Here is a 20219-nt window from a genome sequence, read left to right as displayed (position 1 = left end):
GGGAGGCGCACCGAAGGAAGAGGAACGCGTTCTGTGGCTGATGGATCAGCTCCACACAGGTTACACACACACACACACACACACACACACACACACACACACACACACTCACTCTGTTTGAACCCGTGTGTTGGATAAACTGCCTGGTGAGCGCTGACACAGCAGCTGCTGGTTCATTGATGTTAATGGAACAAGAGGAAGGCTTTAAGGACACAGCAGCAGCTCAGAGCGATCCATCAGCAGGAGAGCATGAACCTTCCTTCACTGGCTCTGTGCGGTGCACTACAGCCAGACGTCGCTGCAAGTCGCTGCCAAACTAAATAAAACAGCTGTTGCGAGGTCACGGTGACCTTGAGAGCGCCGCGTTCTAATCACATGACCTTCTGGTCCAGGAGGACGTCTGTGGGAACTTTTGATGAAAATGTTGAATTACGTTCACGAGAATGGGACGAGAGATCAGCGACCTTTGACCTTTGACCTCCACGTTTTAATCAGTTCACTGGAAGTAAAGAAAAAGTTCACATTCACAAGAATGAAGTGAAGGTGAAACAAACATGTCTTCATGCTGTGAAAACTAACCGCCAGTGATTCCTCCTCTGGCACTTTGAACAGAGGAACATTTTATTATTTCCAAACAAAACAGATTTTTGGATCTTTTTCCACATCAAACATTTTGTCACAACAGAAAAAGCATCGGTGAAACAATTCTTCTCATCGTCATCATTGTGTGTGACTGAGTCCTCTGGTACCCAGAGCGTTACTCTCCTCCTCACGAGCTGCTGGGATGGTTTTCACTGCTCGTGTTTCTTCTCCTCGCGACGTGTTTCACGGCTCACATGTTGCCTTCACAGAGCGCGGCAGTAATATCAACGATCACGATGCCGGTCGGTGAGGGCCGCGGTGACAGAATGACAAGGAGGTCCACGTCTCTCGGCTCGCCACGCATCGCCCAGAGGAGCGTCATCCAGAGCGCTCACTCGGCTGTGTGCAGAGGTCAGGGACTCCTGTGGAAGTGACAACTGGACAGAAGGCAACCAGAGCGTCGTCCTCATTTCAGAGCTCGGACAGTCGACAGCCCGCGCTGCGTCTGAAGCGACGCCGCGCGGTCCAGGACCTGCAGGCCTCCGGGACGAGAACCGCTGAGCCTCGTATGTACACATGGTGACCCGCTCGGCCCCGAGCTCCGCTTCCTCTCGGGCGTCGCCGCGCAGCTGGAGCTGAGCCTCGCGTGGACGGCACAAAGCCTCGTTTCTTCTTTTGTCGTCCGCCGAGTGAAGGCCGGTCATGTTCTACGTCTGCGAGCAGAAAACAACAACAGCTGGAGACTGAATGGTAAACAGGGGGGGCTGTGGAACAGAGGCTGTGCAGACAGGCCTCTCACGTCAGCCGGAGCTGTTTTCCTCTCGGCGCCCAGAAGTCCTGGAATGTTCTGAGACGAGCGGGTGGCAGGAAGTGCGTCTCCTGAGCTCTGAGCTCGTCCTTCCAGTCCGTTAAAAAGATCCAGATGAGCAGCGAGGACCCAGCGAATCGTGGAGGCTCATTCATGTCCAAACTCTCCTCCTGACTGTCGCACCGCCACACCTCTTTCCTGTGGGAGGAGCCTGCCGCCGGGCGGGGGGGCATCAATGGCCCAGCCGCTGCTGACAGGAGCCGAACCGCTGCAGGACGCCCAGCAGGTCCTCGTAGGACACGTTCCTGTGTGAGGGCAGCGAGCTGAGGGCACAGAGCAGGAAACACACCTTAAACACTCCAGACTACACAGGAAGTCACATCCGGACAGGACAACAACACGCCGCACTGAGCTCACGCCGCCATCGACTGGCCACGCCCCAGACGGGTCCTGGCTTTCTTTTTGTGATATTAAAGTTACTCGGAGGTTTTTTGGGAGCGTTTCTTCTGGTCGTGACGTCAGAGGACGCCGTACGCGTCCAGATTTAAAGCCGACAAAGGCACGTGTGTCCTCCCTGCTGCAGAGAGGTTTGAGACACGACTGGTGGTCTGAAACACGGCTGCCTCCTTCACAGGGACCGGCACAAAATGAGAAAGGTTCCTTGTAGTAGCTTTAATAGGACAAATTAATCTCTGCTCCGTTATGCACAATCAGGACCAATTCATGAACCCAGTGTCTCTGTCCTTGATATTTATTATTTAACTTACATGAACTCAGTGAGTCGGATGTGCCAGGGCAGGAAGCCCAGCGTGCTGTCCACAGGACCGAACTTCACCACCAGCTCGGGGTCCGGCACGCTCTTGGACTCTGAAACACAAGAGCACAGAGACGGCAGCGCGGCGTCAGCGCGTCCTCTAACACCTGCAGAGCGTCTTCTGGGCCCGCAAAGCGCTTCAACTCTTCTTCATCACTCACTCACTCACTGCTGGGGGGAGGGGCTTAGCTGCCACCTGTCCATCAGGAGCAGCTAACACTCACACATTCATACAACACAAATGGGGGGGGCATCCAGTCAGAAACATGCAGAAGCTTTTGTCTTGTATGTGCATGCATTTATGAATCTACATCATCATCATCATCATCAGTGGCCTGTTGACATTGTTAGGTAATTGCCATTTTGCACAATTTCCACAATGTGGTGGTCTGTGTTCAGCCGGCAGGAGGCGTCTCCTGAGCACCAGCTTGAGGTGCGAGGGGGAAGCGAGCTGGGCTGCTCATACGGCCGTCGCTCTACACAACCTGAACGTCTGGGAACCAACGGCCAACTAGAAGGACGTCCTCTGTCTCCTCGACGGAAAATGTCACGAGGTCGAGGAAGATGAGGAGGACGATTCATAAAGGACAACTGCTCAGAAGTATGACGACGGCGGATGTCTGACGAGGCTTTGCCGCTAGGAATTGTGGGGCGACCCCTCTCCTCTGGAAGAGCCCAGAACACAGAAACAATACGGGAACTGTATCCAGTGAGACAGAGCATCAGTCTCTTATGTTGGCATCAAGCTGGTCTCCTCAGACCAACACGGTCATTGGGAGGTTTGTTGTGTGTGAAGGCTGCTGCTGAGTGGCAGCACTGATGATGGAAGATGGACTAGAGGAAGAGGAAGATGAGCCGCGCCACAAACACCAGACACACACCAAGAGAGCAGCAGAAAGGCTGTAACACACACACCTCTGAGCAGGACGTCCAGCATGGACACGCTGATGTCTCTGGAGCTCCTCTCTCTGTTCTCCACAGAGCGGCAGAGCTGCTGCGCCGCCTGCACGATGCTCTGCTTCCCGTCCTCTGGAGACAGCACCTTCACCGAGGGGCTGCAGGACACCACTGAGAGAGAGAGAGACACACACACACACACACACACACACACACACACACACACACACACACACACAGGATGAGTTGATGATGCCTCTGCATGACCGCCGCTCTGCATTGAAGAGCATGAAGTCCAGTGTTCACTGAGAGAAGACCTCCAGAGAGCAGCACAGTCTTCTCTCACAGGAGTTGTCGCCTCCTGCTGGTCGGTACAGAGGATGCAGCTTTCACTTCACTGTTCAGAACCGGATGTTGCCGCCTGGTTTTAAACTCACACCTGCTCTGCTGATCAAACGCTTCTGTTCATGTTGCTCTTGGAGGCAGTTTTGATGAATGAAGACAGTTTCTTTGAGACTTCTGGTCTCTTGAGGCTGCTGCCGGTTCAACCAGGCAGGAAACACGGGACATAAAGGTAACGATGACGTCATCGACGAGGGACGTCACCTGAGGGTTCAGAGCCTTCATGTTGGAACACGACGCTGTGGTGACGCTCTGTTGAAACATGACGCTGTGGTGACGCTCTGTTGGAACATGACGCTGTGGTGACGCTCTGTTGGAACATGACACTGTGGTGACGCTCTGTTGGAACATGACACTGTGGTGACGCTCTGTGGGACACGACGCTGTGGTGACGCTCTGTGGGACACGACGCTGTGGTGACGCTCTGTTGAAACATGACACTGTGGTGACGCTCTGTTGAAACACGACACTGTGGTGACGCTCTGTTGGAACATGACACTGTGGTGACGCTCTGTTGAAACATGACACTGTGGTGACGCTCTGTTGAAACACGACGCTGTGGTGACGCTCTGTTGGAACACGACGCTGTGGTGACGCTCTGTTGAAACATGACGCTGTGGTGACGCTCTGTTGGAACATGACACTGTGGTGACGCTCTGTTGAAACACGACGCTGTGGTGACGCTCTGTTGGAACACGACGCTGTGGTGACGCTCTGTGGAACACGACGCTGTGGTGACGCTCTGTTGGAACATGACGCTGTGGTGACGCTCTGTGGAACACGACGCTGTGGTGACGCTCTGTTGGAACATGACGCTGTGGTGACGCTCTGTTGGAACACGACACTGTGGTGACGCTCTGTTGGAACACGACACTGTGGTGACGCTCTGTTGGAACATGACGCTGTGGTGACGCTCTGTTGGAACACGACACTGTGGTGACGCTCTGTTGGAACATGACGCTGTGGTGACGCTCTGTGGAACACGACGCTGTGGTGACGCTCTGTTGGAACATGACGCTGTGGTGACGCTCTGTTGGAACATGACGCTGTGGTGACGCTCTGTTGGAACACGACACTGTGGTGACGCTCTGTTGGAACACGACACTGTGGTGACGCTCTGTTGGAACACGACACTGTGGTGACGCTCTGTTGGAACATGACACTGTGGTGACGCTCTGTTGGAACACGACGCTGTGGTGACGCTCTGTTGAAACATGACGCTGTGGTGACGCTCTGTTGGAACACGACGCTGTGGTGACGCTCTGTTGGAACACGACGCTGTGGTGACGCTCTGTGGAACACAACGCTGTGGTGACGCTCTGTTGGAACACGACGCTGTGGTGACGCTCTGTGAAACATGACGCTGTGGTGACGCTCTGTTGAAACATGACGCTCTGTTGGAACATGACGCTGTGGTGACGCTCTGTTGGAACATGATGCTGTGGTGACGCTCTGTTGGAACATGACGCTGTGGTGACGCTCTGTTGGAACATGACGCTGTGGTGACGCTCTGTTGGAACATGACGCTGTGGTGACGCTCTGTGGAACACGACGCTGTGGTGACGCTCTGTGGAACACGACGCTGTGGTGACGCTCTGTTGGAACATGACGCTGTGGTGACGCTCTGTGGAACATGACGCTGTGGTGACGCTCTGTTGGAACATGACGCTGTGGTGACGCTCTGTGGAACATGACGCTGTGGTGACGCTCTGTGGAACATGACGCTGTGGTGACGCTCTGTTGGAACATGACACTGTGGTGACGCTCTGTGGAACATGACACTGTGGTGACGCTCTGTGGAACATGACACTGTGGTGACGCTCTGTTGGAACACGACACTGTGGTGACGCTCTGTTGAAACACGACGCTGTAGTGACGCTCTGTGGAACATGACGCTGTGGTGACGCTCTGTGGAACATGACGCTGTGGTGACGCTCTGTTGGAACATGACACTGTGGTGACGCTCTGTTGGAACATGACGCTGTGGTGACGCTCTGTTGGAACATGACGCTGTGGTGACGCTCTGTGGAACATGACACTGTGGTGACGCTCTGTGGAACCGGCTGTGACCAGCTGTGTGTAGGTCCGATCAATAAAATACGGCCGTTTAGTTTGTTTAATAACAGAAAAAGGTGTGAATCTGTTCTACAGGAAAGAGAACCGTAAATGACATTTTGTGATCTGGCGCTATAGAGAAAATTACAGGAGGGCGTCCTGCCCCTCTGTACGAGATAGACTATCGCAGCCGAAAGGGTTCATTCTCACTGCAGACACTTGAACGGATGCCAAGCTTACGGGCTGGATTTTAGCATTTCAACACATAAAAATCAATTGTGCCCGACTGCGAGTGAAGCAATACATGACTGTGTCCAGATTCACCCAGCCAGCATTTCACAAGCATGAATAAAAGCAGGATTGAGGGCTTTTTAAAAACTGGTTAGACTTGTCCTGTCACCAGCAACTCAACGAGCCATTTGCCGTTTGATTCAAGTCTGTACTTTGTGTTTATACTTGTGAAAGTATTATATTCACGGCTATCGGTGCTCTTATGTGCAAATCTTTTATGCTGCCACGGTCGCAATATTAAACTCAACGGGACCATCCTGGATGAATGAAGCTCACATACATATTACATATTGAACCAACTCATTTAAGCAACAGGGTCACTGGCGCTGTCCTTCACAGGAGGGAGTTGAACACTTAAGATTCTGCTGGTTTATCATCATTATTATTATTATTATTATTATTATTATGATTATTGTTAGTCTTATGGCCTCGTCAATTTGAGGGCAAGCATTAACTAAAATGTGTTTCATATTGATTATTGCATGAGGTCATGGACTGGCCCATAACTGTGTCAGAGAAACCTGGTGACACTGATCCTGTGTCCTCAACACACACACACACACACACACACACACACACACACACACACACACACACAAACTTGTGTTTGCAGACCATAAAAGAGAAGGGGGTACTTTATACTTCATGATGCGTTCAGTTACAGTGGGACGTTGGAGTTATTCTAAACACTTCTTTCATTCCAGCCGCTCCATTGTTACTTATCTTGTTTGCAGACTCGTATCATGACTCTGCATGTTTGTTAAGAGCTGATTAGAAAACAGAGTACTGACAAATGTCCGTATCCAGGAGAAGTCTCTCTGGGAGATCAGGTCTCCTTCAACCCCTCCTGAGACCAGTAAGAATTCAAGGAACCCGGTTCCACAGCGGCGCATGTGACTCCCTCACCGTGCTGCTGCTGCGCGTCGCTGCCGTTGCTCAGGAACTCCACGTTGCATTTGGATCCGTCCGCACCGAGCAGGTCCTGCTGCCGCCTCACGATCTCCTGCAGCAGGCGGGAGTTGTTCTTGCGGAAAACACCTGAGTGAAGAGACGGGAGAGGAGAAGGACGTCACTCAATCCAGAATGAGACCGGCTTCACCAATTTCACGTGTCCCATGATGGAGGACGGCGGCCCTGAACCAGAGATGCACCCGTTGGAGCAGAAGAGACAGAAACCACGTTACAGAGCTGACCGCCGCCAGGAGAAGCGACTCCAGAGATGTACATGTAGAAAGTAGTAAAGCGAGGCTTTACATGGCCAAGGTGTTTCATTTGATTCTAAACTTCAGCTCTTTTCAAGCAGGATGCTTTTGGGAACCAGTCAGCTGATGGATCCCAGTCAGCTGATGGATCCCAGTCAGCTGATGGATCCCAGTCAGCTGATGGATCCCAGTCAGCTGATGGATCCCAGTCTGGAACAGTCTGAGCTGAACTGGGATCTGCCCTGTGGAGCAGGAGGCTGGAAGCGGTCCCACTGGGTCATGTGGCCGACAAACAGAAAAGCCTCCTGTGTTGTTTCTAACCAGAGAAACCAAGAAATGAGTCGCAGCAGCTCAACTTTCTTTCCTTTTTTTTTTTACAACCGAGGCAGCGGAAGGAACCGATATAACTTCAGTCACATGACGGAGAGAAGAGGAAGAGGAAGATCTTTGTTCCACTGGAATAAATCACAGTCTCGACCGTCACTTTGCAGATAAACACATTTAGACAGTTTGTTACATTAACACAGAAACACGTCTTTAGAGCCCGTCAGCAGCCAGTTCAACGTGCGGCGCAGGACGTGGAGGTGTGCAGCAGCGGACCAGCGGACCGGAGAGGCCGCCGGGGCGCAGGCGCTTACCGTGGTTATCATAGACGCTGACGTAGGAGATGCCGACAGCCATGCACCAGACCACCAGGTTGGCTATGTCCGTGTAGCTGGGCTCTTCTTCCGTCACCAGCAGGCCGATGTGGACCGGCAGCTTCTCCAGAGCCCTCCCGTCAGACAGCCACCGGGAGCGGCGCCCCGCGGCGCGGGGTCCGGTCACCGGGTTGGCGTGGGCATCGGGGGTTTGATCCAACTTTTTATGGTGGTCCGGGAACCCGGCCAGGGCTACCGGCAGCAGCAGACCGGCCATCGCCCGCTCCCACAGCCGCCCCTTCCAGCTCCGGAGCCGGACACGGAGCCAGGCTACGAGCGCTCTGTTGATGTGGACCAGAACCAGCAGCAGCCGCCATAACAAGCCGTAAAGCAGCGCCATTGCTGTCCTCGTTCCTCGTAAGAGCCTTAAGGGTGAGCGCGCGGGATGCGCCGTACATGCGCTTTTCTGTTGCAGCGTTATCTGCCTGCTAAACCTGTTTCATCGTTGCCCGCAGCTCGGTCCGCCTTCCGCCATCTTCCTCTTTCGTTGGCAACCCCTGACCTGTGAACCCGCTGCGTGATACACGTAGCGCGCTGATTGGATGAGAGGGGAGTGACGCGGTGCTAAGCCCCGCCTCAACGAGTCAACTTATTGAGTATGTGTATATATTTTAGTGTTTAAAATATATATATATATATATATATATATATATATATATATATATATATATATATATATATATATGTATATGTATATATATATATATATATATATATATATATATACATATATGTATATATATATATTTAAAACAAAAAAACTAATATAATATATTTGTATATATATACATATATATATATATAAAACAAAAAAAAAATATAATATAATATAAATAATATATTTGTGTATATATATATATATATAATATATATATATATATACACATATATTTTAAACCAAAAAAATAAATAATATAATATAAATAATATATTTGTATATATATATATATATATATATATATATATATATATATATATATATATATATATATATATATATATATACACACATATTATTTTCAAGAAAAGAATGTTAATAGTTGTTTAAAAGTAAAATATAATCAGGAATTGAAGAAAACCTCTCGGTGTTGTGTCTTTTAATGAAAGTAGACAGGAGATAAAAATAAATGATCTAGGTTAAAAGTGAAGGGCGGCGTAAGTAGTTGCACTCTGTGGCTCAGTGGTGAGCTTCCAGTCTTCCATCCAGAGGGTCAGTGGTCAGAGCCCCGGCTCTGCTAATCCACGTCTGCTAAGGAGTGCACTGTATTACTGCAGTCGTATAATTTAAGATGTATTGGCTGATAGATTTGCAAGAGAAGCTACAACAAATAATCACATGATAGTTCACTTCAGTAAGAAATAGAGTTCATCTTCATAGCACTGTATCGGGGTTTGCAATTACAGACCTTTATTTCTGCAGGACTTACACAGAAAAAGCTGAACGCTCTGTACTGAAACCAGACACCCAGCTGTCATGTGCCAAGTCATAACGATGAAGGTGCAACTCACCAACCCCGTGCAACTTTGTTGCTTAATCTGGCAATTTTTTTAACCCTCTTTTAGGCCTTTTCTGGTGTTATTGGTGAGCTTTGGAGACTTGTGTGGTGTCCTGGACACTCGGACATGAAGCACACACACGGTTCTGCAGTTACTTTCCTCAGCGAGCAGCGGGAAGCCTCGTCCAGCGGTCCGCTCCCAGTGGAGGAGACTCCGGACTGGTCCCAGTGTGAACCCTGAGCCCTCAGTGGTTAAAGTGTGAGAGTCTTCAGCGCTTGATGGTGTAAATATGATTGACAGCACTGTGCTGCAACATCACGTGACTACGTAACAAAATATTGTGCACAATTGTATATTTATTTTATACTTTTTATTCACTGATTTGAACGTCTCCAGTCTCTTTCCTCTCGAGATGAAACAACATTTAAATAATCTCTTTATTTGTTTTTGTCAAAACAGTTTCAATAACGAAACAACATGTTTAATGAATGAGTTTGTGTGAAAAACAATACAATATATATCATTTCTGGTGTTTTCATGCTCCATCTTTAAATCTTAATGTTGTTGTTTAGATATTATTTATCGGGCTGAGCGCCCACGCGCAGCCTTTATTTACCTTTTCCTTTACGCTCCATGCTGACGTGTTGACCTTCACACTGCTGTGAATCCTGTCACTTTCTCTCCTCGTCCTGTGTGTGTGTGTGTGTGTGTGTGTGTGTGTGTGTGTGTGTGTGTGTGTGTGTGTGTGTGTGTGTGTGTGCGTGTGTGCGCGTGTGTGTGTGTGTGTGTGTGTGTGTGCGCGTGTGTGCGTGCGTGCGTGCGTGTGTGTGCGTCTCTGTTACATCAGCTAAACATCTATATCTATATCTATAGATATATATAGATATAGATAGATCTATATCTATAGATATCTATATCTATATATAGATATATATATATCTATATACAGATATATAAATATATCTATATATAGATATATCTATATATAGATATATCTATCTATCTATCTATCTATCTATCTATCTATCTATCTATCTATCTATCTATCTATATATATATATATATATATATATATATATATATATATATATATATATATATATATATATATATATATATATAATATATATATAAAACAACAGTGTATTGTAGTGCACTGTATATGTTAGTGCACTACAATGCAGTGCACTAACATCTGTGGTGCGCTCCGTCACAGATAAGCGCTGCATCAAATAAAAAACTTACGTTAACCACTTGGCGGAAGTGACGGACACAAATCTGCTGGCGATAACCGCAAAATTACAGTTAGAAGTCTCACCGTGCAGGTCTGCAGCCACATGAAGGAAGAACAAGGACGTCAGAAAGACCAAAGTTTGTTCTGCACGGAGCTTCATGGCCGCCTCGTGTCCGATTGAGACGCTTCTGGTTTCAGCTGGAGGAGAAAATGACGCCTCCCACCAAGCGCCTTATCTTTGACCAAAGTGCTGCACTTAACTCAACGTACACAGTGACTCGTGTCCAGAGGAAGAGTATTGATCTATTTCGCATGTGTATTCATTGTGTAGCACGTTTCAACAGCAAGGTGATTCAAAGAGCTTCACATACAACCATTAAAACGTCAAAACATCAAACTCAATCAAAGATGTTTTGTCACAGTTGAGAAAGACATAACTCTACAAATACCTGCGAGCTGCTGGGGGCACACCGGTTTACACACCTGTTCACACACCTGTTAGCACACCTGTACACACACCTGTTAGCACACCTGTACACACACCTGTTCACACACCTGTTCACACACTGTTCACACACCTGTTAGCACACCTGTTCACACACCTGTACACATACCTGTTAGCACACCTGTACACACACGTGTTAACACACCTGTTCACACACCTGTTCACACACCTGTACACATACCTGTTAGCACACCTGTACACACACGTGTTAACACACCTGTTCACACACCTGTTCACATACCTGTTCACACACCTGTTCACACACCTGTTAGCACACCTGTACACACACGTGTTAACACACGTTAACACACCTGTACACACACGTGTTAACACACCTGTACACACACGTGTTAACACATCTGTTAACACACCTGTTCACACGTGTGAACAGGTGTGTTAACACATCTGTTAACACACGTGTTCACACACGTGTTAACACATCTGTTGACACATCTGTTCACACGTGTTAACACACCTGTAAGCACACCTGTTGACACAGCTGTTCACATAAGATAAGATCATCCTTTATGAGTCCCTCAGTGGGATACCTGCATGTGCACAGGTGTGTATGTATGTCCCGTATGCAACATACATACACACGTAAAAGTACAACATCACAATTTATATTATTTATTAAATCCAAATGATTCCCTCCTTCTGCTAGATTCTGTGGGCGACAGCTCTTGTGGGTAAATCTAGCGCGCTGCCACTTGGAGGCTGTAGAGACCCAATAACAGCATCACGCCTCCATGTGCTGCCTCAGTGGATGAGAGTCCGTATCCTGGATGGAGACCAGGTGGAGATGAGTCGCTGGAGGCTCTCACATGGCTGCTTCTGTCTCTTTCACTGGGTTTGAGGTGAACGAGGACACGGCCAAACTAAAAAAAGGAACGAGCAGTGGTATGATGAACAGAGTGGAGATGTACTCACGAGGAGCCGAGTGCGACACCGAGAAGAGAATGAAAAGTGTCCCCGCTATGTTTTGAATCAGAAGGGCGAGTCTCTGTTGGAGCTGTTAGACGGAGAAGAGATCCTGTTGTTGTCTTCTACTCTGAGCTCTACCGAGACAGAGCGACATGTGAACAGCAACCAGCTCCTTTTCATTTGTCCTCAAAACTTAATACAGATAAAGAATTTCTTGAAAGACAATTGACAACTAGTGAGCTAACCAAAGCTATGCAGAGTAACAGATGTCCAGCTTACCAAAAGACTGTTAGAGCAGCTTTTGGGACCAGCTTAAATATTCAAGGAAAGTTCCTCTAGAGGTGCTCTGCCCACTTATATATATATATATATATATATATATATATATATATATATATATATATATATATATATATATATATATATATATATATATAGTGTAAGTCACCAGTACTTTAAAGCCATTCTGTCCCAACCTCATTTTGGCAATCATTTTGGAAGATAGGTAGATTTGCTTTGCACTGACATTACTAGCACGGTGTGTGTGAATGGAGAAACCAGCACCTGTCTCAGGTAGATCTGGTGTTGGACACTGCCCCGCCTTGTTCATCCTCACAATGGAGCCCCTGCATGTGTTTTGAGGAGGAACACATCAGAGACTCCCAACCCAGCTGCAGCAGGTGAAGAAGCTAAACCTCGTCTGCACATAGACGACCTGACGCTTCTGCTCACACACAACAGACCAGTGAGAGACACCTTGTTGGTGTGTGACTGGTTTACTGCAGCAGCTGGCACACCATGAATGAAGCTCAATGTGAAATGCTCTACACAACTGCAGAGCCAGTGCAACACACAGGCCTCAATAACAATATGTTAGGTAAGGAAATGGAAAACACCAATTAGGAGTCCAAATTACCCAAAGTTAGTCCTCCAATGGCATGACTCATGTACTTCTGACTAGTACAGCTGACTTCAAATGACTATTTCTAACTACATTATTTCCAGTGAAATATACTTTGTGTGTATTCCAAACAACACATTAGGGCTGTGCAGTGTAATTCAATTCAGTTTACTTTGTATAGCCCAAAATCACTAATACAAGATTTGCAATCTGTACGCATGACATCGTGTCCCAGGACCTCACACAACACCAGGAACAAGTCCCCAAATATTATATATATAAATATATATTTCTATATAATATTATATATAATGAGTAGTATACACATGTACATATAATGAGTAGTATATACATGGACATTTATAAATGACGCCGCTGTTCTGCATGCTGGGTAAACATTACCTTACTGTTGCTGCAGCCTCTACAACCCGTTAGCACAGTTCTGCAGGGAACCGGCTGTGGGCTTTAACAGCAGTGAGCATGTCTCTCACCACTGCTCGTCTCAACTCTTTAACGCCGCTGCAGAAAGCGGCTCGTGCTGCGTTCACGTGTCACTCAGACTTCCTGGCGCTCGCCCTGCGACCAAAATGTGTTTGTCAACTTTCATTATGTGACAAGTCAATTGTTTTTCAGGTGACCTGATCGCTCAGGGGGAAGAGTTGTTGGCCTGTCAGCAGGAGGCCGCCTGGTTGACGCATCCAGAGTTCTCATGTTGAAGTGTCCTTTAACAGCAGCAGGAAGAAGCACTAAAGATGTCACACACAGTTCTTGTTTGCTTGATAACTCTGCTTATTGTGGGACTCCCAGCCGTCTTTCTTGCCTCTTGGGTCAGCTCGATCCCACGTGTCTTGAGCGTGGACTGGATGTGTCTTCTGCACGTGCTCAGACAGTTAGCTGGATCAAGTTAGCTTCACTCAAAACAATTAGTACATAGCGTGTTTCTGACCTACAGTAACTGTTACTTGGTAAAAACTAGTAAGAAGTCATACTTCTGATAGCCGAGGAGAGTTAACTCATTGAATGTGAGTCTGGACCGCTGGTACATCTCAGTGTTCTGTGCCCATGGTTTCCTGCCTGGTCCTGTGGAGTTATTCCTCATGTTCAATAAGCTCTGATCGGCATCTCATCGCTCTCTAGATGCTGTTCATGACATTCACCCTGCAGCTCAAGTCACTTTTCTTCTTCTCTTGAATCCTTTTATTTTGACAGTTGTCCGTCCGTCCCATCTCAGACAGCTTGAGGGGAACTTCTTCAAGCGTGTCCACTTGCACTGGAGGAGCTGCAGACCGGCGAGAGCTCACGGAGCTTCAAATGATATGCAAATGATGTCAAATTCACACCAACGTCTCAAAGGAACAAATGAGGAACGACCTGCTGGACAGACGTGGACGTGAACCTGCAACTCTTCGTCCTCTTCATCCTCATCCTCATCAACGAGGCGGATAAGATGCCGGGATGCCCCGAATGTCCTGAAGGAACCGCAGAGCGGCTCCGCCTCTCTCTGGTGATGGTCCATGTCGTCCTGCCCCGAGCGCCCAGCCCCCCGGTCCGGTTGTGAGCCTGTGGTCCCCCTGCCGGCCCTGGCTCGGGACACCCTTTCCCCTTTCCCAGAGCTGCACTCCCCCAGGCCCGCCCCCCCGCCGCCTGCTCTTCTTGGCAGCCGAACAGCCAGGGAGGATCAGGATGACCGGGGCGGCTGAGATAAGGACCACATGAAGTTCCCCTCGTTACCTCACCCGATAAGGAAACAGCAGAGACAGAGGGAGGGGGGGGGGGAGGGAAGGGGGAGGACGGTGATGAGCAGAGAGGCAGCCGGGTGGTTTTAGGCTCACAGAGGCCTGGGGAACGTAGCAGAGGAGCTCGGAGATGCTCGAGCAGAAGGTTCGGGACCAGATGAGAGATTTCTGCCCTTGTGCGCATCCATCGGACTTTTGAAATGCCGGGATGGAGGGCTGCTCTACCGCGCGTCCTGTAGTGCGCCGTTCACCAGACGCACCACAGGAGGACGTCCTCACGAGCATCCAGAACCTCCATCGGCCAATGACAAGCGGCGGGCAGTGAACTGAGGCTTCGGGGCGTCGCCGCAGCCTCATGGCGCTGAACCCTCTGGAAGGTCTCATGTCGGTGGCGGCGAACCACCAGCTGGCGTCCGGCCCGGCGGCCGGTGGCCCGGCGGCACCGCAGGGCCACCGGCAGAGCCCACGCAGCGGCCGGGACAGGAAGTGGGTGAGTCTCTGAGAGCCGGACCCCCGAGCTTCAAACACACATCGAGGACGCAACGCGGACAATTCCATCACACGTTAATAATGAATACGAGTTTTAGGAACAAAGTGTGTGTATCAGTGTGTGTGTCAGTGTGTGTGTGTCAGTGTGTGTATCAGTGTGTGTGCATCAGTGTGTGTGTGTCAGTGTGTGTGTGTCAGTGTGGTGTGTGTCAGTGTGGTGTGTGTCAGAAACACAACCCTTGATTATGTGAACCATAGAGAAACAACAATATTGACACAACAATAATGATGATGATGATGATAATAATAATAATAATAACAATGAGTGTATTTATATAAACATATCAACAACAAGGTGATTGAAAACGCTTCAATGAAACATTAAAAGCATCAAAACATAACAAAACTATTCCCATATATTGTCAACATGTTTATGATATTATTCATTTGTAGTTGATTTTCTGTAGTTACTCTCTTCATATTTCAATAATATTTATTTTATATTTCTGTTGTATTTTTCTTCCATTAATGTTCTTGGACATGCTTTTATATTATTTATTTTCATATTTCTATAAGTAATAGTTTTCTTCTTTTCTATTTTTATGTTTCTTAATTTTTGCACAACTTGCTATAATTTAGTTTTTGTATTTTTATTTGTGTGACGCAGCAACACACCGAAGCTAATGTCACACACACACACACACACGCACACGCACACGCACACACACACACACACACACATTGCAGCAGGAAATGAAGAATTATCAGAATCTAGATCAAAGTTGGAGGAACATTTTAAATTGCTCCGTTGTACAATCTGTAAAATGTAATGTTCTGTAGAGCGTATTCACGTGACGTCATCATCTCAATCGCGCCATCTTGGGGTCCACCTCGTTAGCGTTAGCCTGATGCTAGTGGAGTCAATGGGTTTTGCTCTGGATTTTGCGTACTGGAGACAAGTTTTTACACACAGGAAAGTTTCAAGGCGTACAAAAGTCTGCAGGCTTCTGCCGTGTTCACTCCAAAAGCGTAACGCTTGTTTCCCTGACTTTACTCGCTCGACACGTTATGTGGTTAACTCGCTTTTCGCTGTTTTGCAAACAGTTGCAGTGGAAAGCCGGCGCGGCTTGAGTCCCGTTACCCCTAGTTAGCATCATCACATAGCCCGGTCACTTCCTGTAAAACAGTTTTCATTTCCACTATCGACCATGAGACATTAACAACTATTTCTGCGTTATGCTTGTTGTGTAAATATCACAAATAAAACAAACATCTGAACATCTAGCGCCCCGTGTCTGGGTTCATACTATTCTCTGTCTGGGTTCATACTATTCTCCGTGTCTGGGTTCATACTGTTCTCAGTGTCTGGGTTCATACTGTTCTCAGTGTCTGGGTTCACGCTGTTCTCCGTGTCTGCGTTCATACTGTTCTCCGTGTCTGTGTTCATACTGTTCTCCGTGTCTGGGTTCATACTGTTCTCCGTATCTGGGTTCATACTATTCTCCGTGTCTGGGTTCACGCTGTTCTCCGTGTCTGGGTTCATACTATTCTCCGTGTCTGGGTTCACGCTGTTCTCCGTGTCTGGGTTCATACTGTTCTCCGTGTCTGGGTTCATACTATTCTCCGTGTCTGGATTCATACTATTCTCCGTGTCAGGGTTCATACTATTCTCCGTGTCAGGGTTCATACTGTTCTCCGTGTCAGGGTTCATACTGTTCTCCGTGTCTGGGTTCATACTGTTCTCCGTGTCAGGGTTCATACTGTTCTCCGTGTCTGGGTTCATACTGTTCTCCGTGTCTGGGTTCATACTATTCTCCGTGTCTGGGTTCACGCTGTTTTCCGTGTCTGGGTTCATACTATTCTCAGTGTCTGGGTTCACACTATTCTCCGTGTCTGGGTTCATACTGTTCTCCGTGTCTGGGTTCATACTATTCTCCGTGTCTGGATTCATACTATTCTCCGTGTCTGGGTTCATACTGTTCTCCGTGTCTGGGTTCATACTATTCTCCGTGTCAGGGTTCATACTATTCTCCGTGTCAGGGTTCATACTGTTCTCCGTGTCAGGGTTCATACTGTTCTCCGTGTCTGGGTTCATACTGTTCTCCGTGTCAGGGTTCATACTGTTCTCCGTGTCTGGGTTCACGCTGTTCTCCGTGTCTGGGTTCATACTATTCTCAGTGTCTGGGTTCATACTGTTCTCCGTGTTTGGGTTCATACTGTTCTCCGTGTCTGGGTTCATACTATTCTCCGTGTCTGGGTTCATACTATTCTCCGTAGTCTCACAGCTGTCTCCGGCTCCAGGACGAGTGTCTGGATGAAGCGGCTTCCAGCTCATTTAGGACCAGCAGTGACTGTTTGGCTGCCGTGCTGAGAGCTGTTCCCATGTAGCCAGTGTTTTATTTTACCTTGAAATGAATCACAGAGTAAAGGCAGACATCGCCACACGGAGTTGCCATGTTCATGGCTTCCTCCTAAGTTTCCATCCACAGTTCCTTTTGCGTAAGTGAAAGACATTGATGTTCACTCGGCGAAAAAGCAGAAGGAGATTATTGATGAGAGTGTGTGAATGGAAACGTGCCCACAACCCGATGTATGAACAGAACACATGAGAACAGTCCTAACGCTCATACAAGAGTGAAGCAGAAGTAAGTTAGATGCATCATGTGAGAAGCTGGACAAGTTGAAGTACGAGCCTGTCTTGTTGAGCTGATAATATTCTGAATCATTAGTCCCTCATCCAACAATAAGACACAGTACAATAATCACAAGACGCCGTTTTGAACTGAAACTGTGTCTCCTTCAGGATATAATGGTCATTTCCTAAGAAGAGCGGCATAAAACACAGCAAAACAATGCCGTGCATGGACCCCAACATGGCCGCCAACATGGCCGCCAAAGCGTGTTGTGGTCACGTGGTGAATACGCTCTATAAAGCCTCAATGTAGCAAACTTCCATGTTTAGTACATGATTCTACATACATGCGGCTATAAACGTGTCCTCTGTTGCAGGTGCAGTCCGGGTCTGGGTCCGGGTCCGGGTCCGGGGGCCAGTCGGCGGCCGCGTGCAGCACCCTGAGGTCCGGGGGCCAGTCGGCGGCCGCGTGCAGCACCCTGAGGTCCGGGGGCCAGTCGGCGGCCGCGTGCAGCACCCTGAGGTCCGGGGGCCAGTCGGCGGCCGCGTGCAGCACCCTGAGGTCCGGGGGCCAGTCGGCGGCCGCGTGCAGCACCCTGAGGTCCGGGGGCCAGTCTGCGGCCGCGTGCAGCACCCTGAGGTCCGGGGGCCAGTCGGCGGCCGCGTGCAGCACCCTGAGGTCCGGGGGCCAGTCGGCGGCCGCGTGCAGCACCCTGAGGTCCGGGGGCCAGTCGGCGGCCGCGTGCAGCACCCTGAGGTCCGGGGGCCAGTCGGCGGCCGCATGCAGCACCCTGAGGGGTCAGCACTCCCCAGAGAACGCAGCGCGGGAGAGGAGCCGCGTACGCAACCTGCGACAGGCCTTCCACAGCCTGCAGGTATGTGTTCACGTCATGTGACCACGGTGTCGTTAGCGTAGCGTTAGCTTTTTGAAACTTCCCCTAATGGCTCTCACGCTTCAGAGCAGTCCACATTGGTGTGTGTTAGAGACGTTCATCCAGCTGTCATGAGTCTGTGGACAGTTTAATATTCAATGAGAACAGAACCTCATAACATATTAACAGCTCATCATTTAACCTGCCTTCTGTCTGAAGAGATGCAATGCATTGTGGGCTTTGATGTCCAGTCAGCTCTTGTTGCCCTGAGGTCGTACATGCAGGTCGGCCTGTTGGGTCCTCTGAGTCTCGCTGGCTTCGATCATTTCATGCAGAGTGAGCGCCACTTTCATTGTGTCATGGAATAATAAATAAATCTATTCAAAATAATCTGTTTAAAAGATAGAACATCTCTCCTGCAGCATGCTGTCATCCCTTCATCTCCACTTTCCTCACTGAAGACATGACGGCCTCCTCCCTCCTCTCTCCTCCTGCTTCCTCCCTCCTCTCTCCTCTCTCCTCCTTCCTCTCTCCTCCCTCCTGCTTCCTCCTTCCTCCCTCCGGCCTCCTCTTTCCTCTTCCGTCCTCCCTCCTCTCTCCTCCTCCCTCCTCCTCTTTCCTCCCTCCGGCCTCCTCTCTCCTCTTTCCTCTTCCTTCCTCCCTCCTCCTCTCTCCTCCCTCGTCTCTCCTCCCTCCGGCCTCCTCTCTCCTCCCTCCTCCTCGCTCTTCCCTCCCTCCTCCTCTCTCCTCCCTCTTCTCTACTCCTTCCCTCCTCCCTCCTCCTCTTTCCTTCCTCCCTCCTCTTCCCTCCTCCTTTTTCCTCCCTCCTCTCTACTCCCTCCCTCCTCTCTCCTCTCTCCTCAGGCGGCTCTGCCCTCGGTCCCACCGGACACTAAGCTGTCTAAACTGGATGTTCTGGTTCTGGCGACTAACTACATCGCTCACCTGACGGAGACGCTGGACGAGGGCGCGGCGCAGTGTGAGCGCGCCCCCTGCAGGCCGGGAGGATACCTGCACCCTGTGAAGGTGAGGCGGGACGACGTCAGGTGACAGGAGGTGGAGGAAAAGATCAGGTCCAGGGTTGTTTCTACTGCCACCTTCTGGCGTGTAGAGGGGTTGTGGAGTTTGAAGTTCACCGTGACGTCACACCAATCTTGAGTGACAGTCCCACGGCGTCGCTTAAGCCCCGCCCCCTGAGCGGGTCCAGGTGTGACCACAGACTGTAATGCATGTGGGTCTCCACGACGTCACACATTACTGAAGGGCAAAGTTCAAAGTGTGTTCTTTGGGCCGACACAACTCCAAACATCTGGATCTAACACAACCAGTTGTTGTAAAAGCGGTTGTTCTCATGTGAAGTTGTGCATATTAACACGTGTGTTCGTGGGGGTTGACTCGAGTTTGGAGCCGCTGTGACTTCACGGCTTCTGGTCCGCAGCTAACACCAACGCGGCTAACGCCGCCGCGCTAACGCCGCCGCGCTAACACGGCTACGCTAACGCCGCCGCGCTAACACCGCCGCGGCTAACGCCGCCGCGCTAACACGGCTGCGCTAACACCGCAGCGCTAACACCGCCGCGGCTAACACCGCCGCGCTAACACGGCTGCGCTGTCTCTCCTCAGAAGTGGCCGATGCGCTCGCTGCTGTACTGCGGCGGCGTGGGGGAGCTGCTGTCGGGG

General features: G+C 49.3%; 2 protein-coding genes across 2 annotated transcripts in view; one reads left to right on the top strand and one right to left on the bottom strand.

Annotated features, from left to right (window-relative positions):
- Nucleotides 1-398: 398 nt before the first annotated feature.
- On the bottom strand, nt 399-8245 carry nus1 (NUS1 dehydrodolichyl diphosphate synthase subunit). Its single transcript, XM_068577128.1, has 5 exons — nt 7690-8245; nt 6756-6887; nt 3120-3272; nt 2158-2257; nt 399-1713 (listed from the first exon to the last, which is right to left on the bottom strand). The coding sequence occupies exons 1-5, from the start codon at nt 8087-8089 to the stop codon at nt 1623-1625; spliced, it is 876 nt and encodes a 291-aa protein (XP_068433229.1). The 5' UTR covers nt 8090-8245; the 3' UTR covers nt 399-1622.
- Nucleotides 8246-14641: 6396 nt separating this feature from the next.
- The window catches only part of LOC137785837 (seminal vesicle secretory protein 2-like), a 6480-nt gene continuing 902 nt past the window's right edge, over nt 14642-20219 (top strand). The window contains exons 1-4 of the mRNA XM_068577362.1: nt 14642-15036; nt 18045-18542; nt 19404-19565; nt 20163-20219. The exon at nt 20163-20219 is cut by the window's right edge and continues 902 nt beyond it. Of these exons, the coding sequence (XP_068433463.1) occupies nt 14902-15036; nt 18045-18542; nt 19404-19565; nt 20163-20219 (852 nt within the window). The 5' untranslated portion in view covers nt 14642-14901. The remainder of the gene's footprint in view (nt 15037-18044; nt 18543-19403; nt 19566-20162) is intronic.

Source organism: Clinocottus analis, unplaced genomic scaffold (genome assembly GCF_023055335.1).
Source record: "Clinocottus analis isolate CAN_PGR_092001 unplaced genomic scaffold, fCliAna1.0.p SCAF_15, whole genome shotgun sequence".
NCBI lineage: Eukaryota > Metazoa > Chordata > Actinopteri > Perciformes > Cottidae > Clinocottus > Clinocottus analis.
This window is presented reverse-complemented; position numbering and strand designations above follow the sequence as displayed.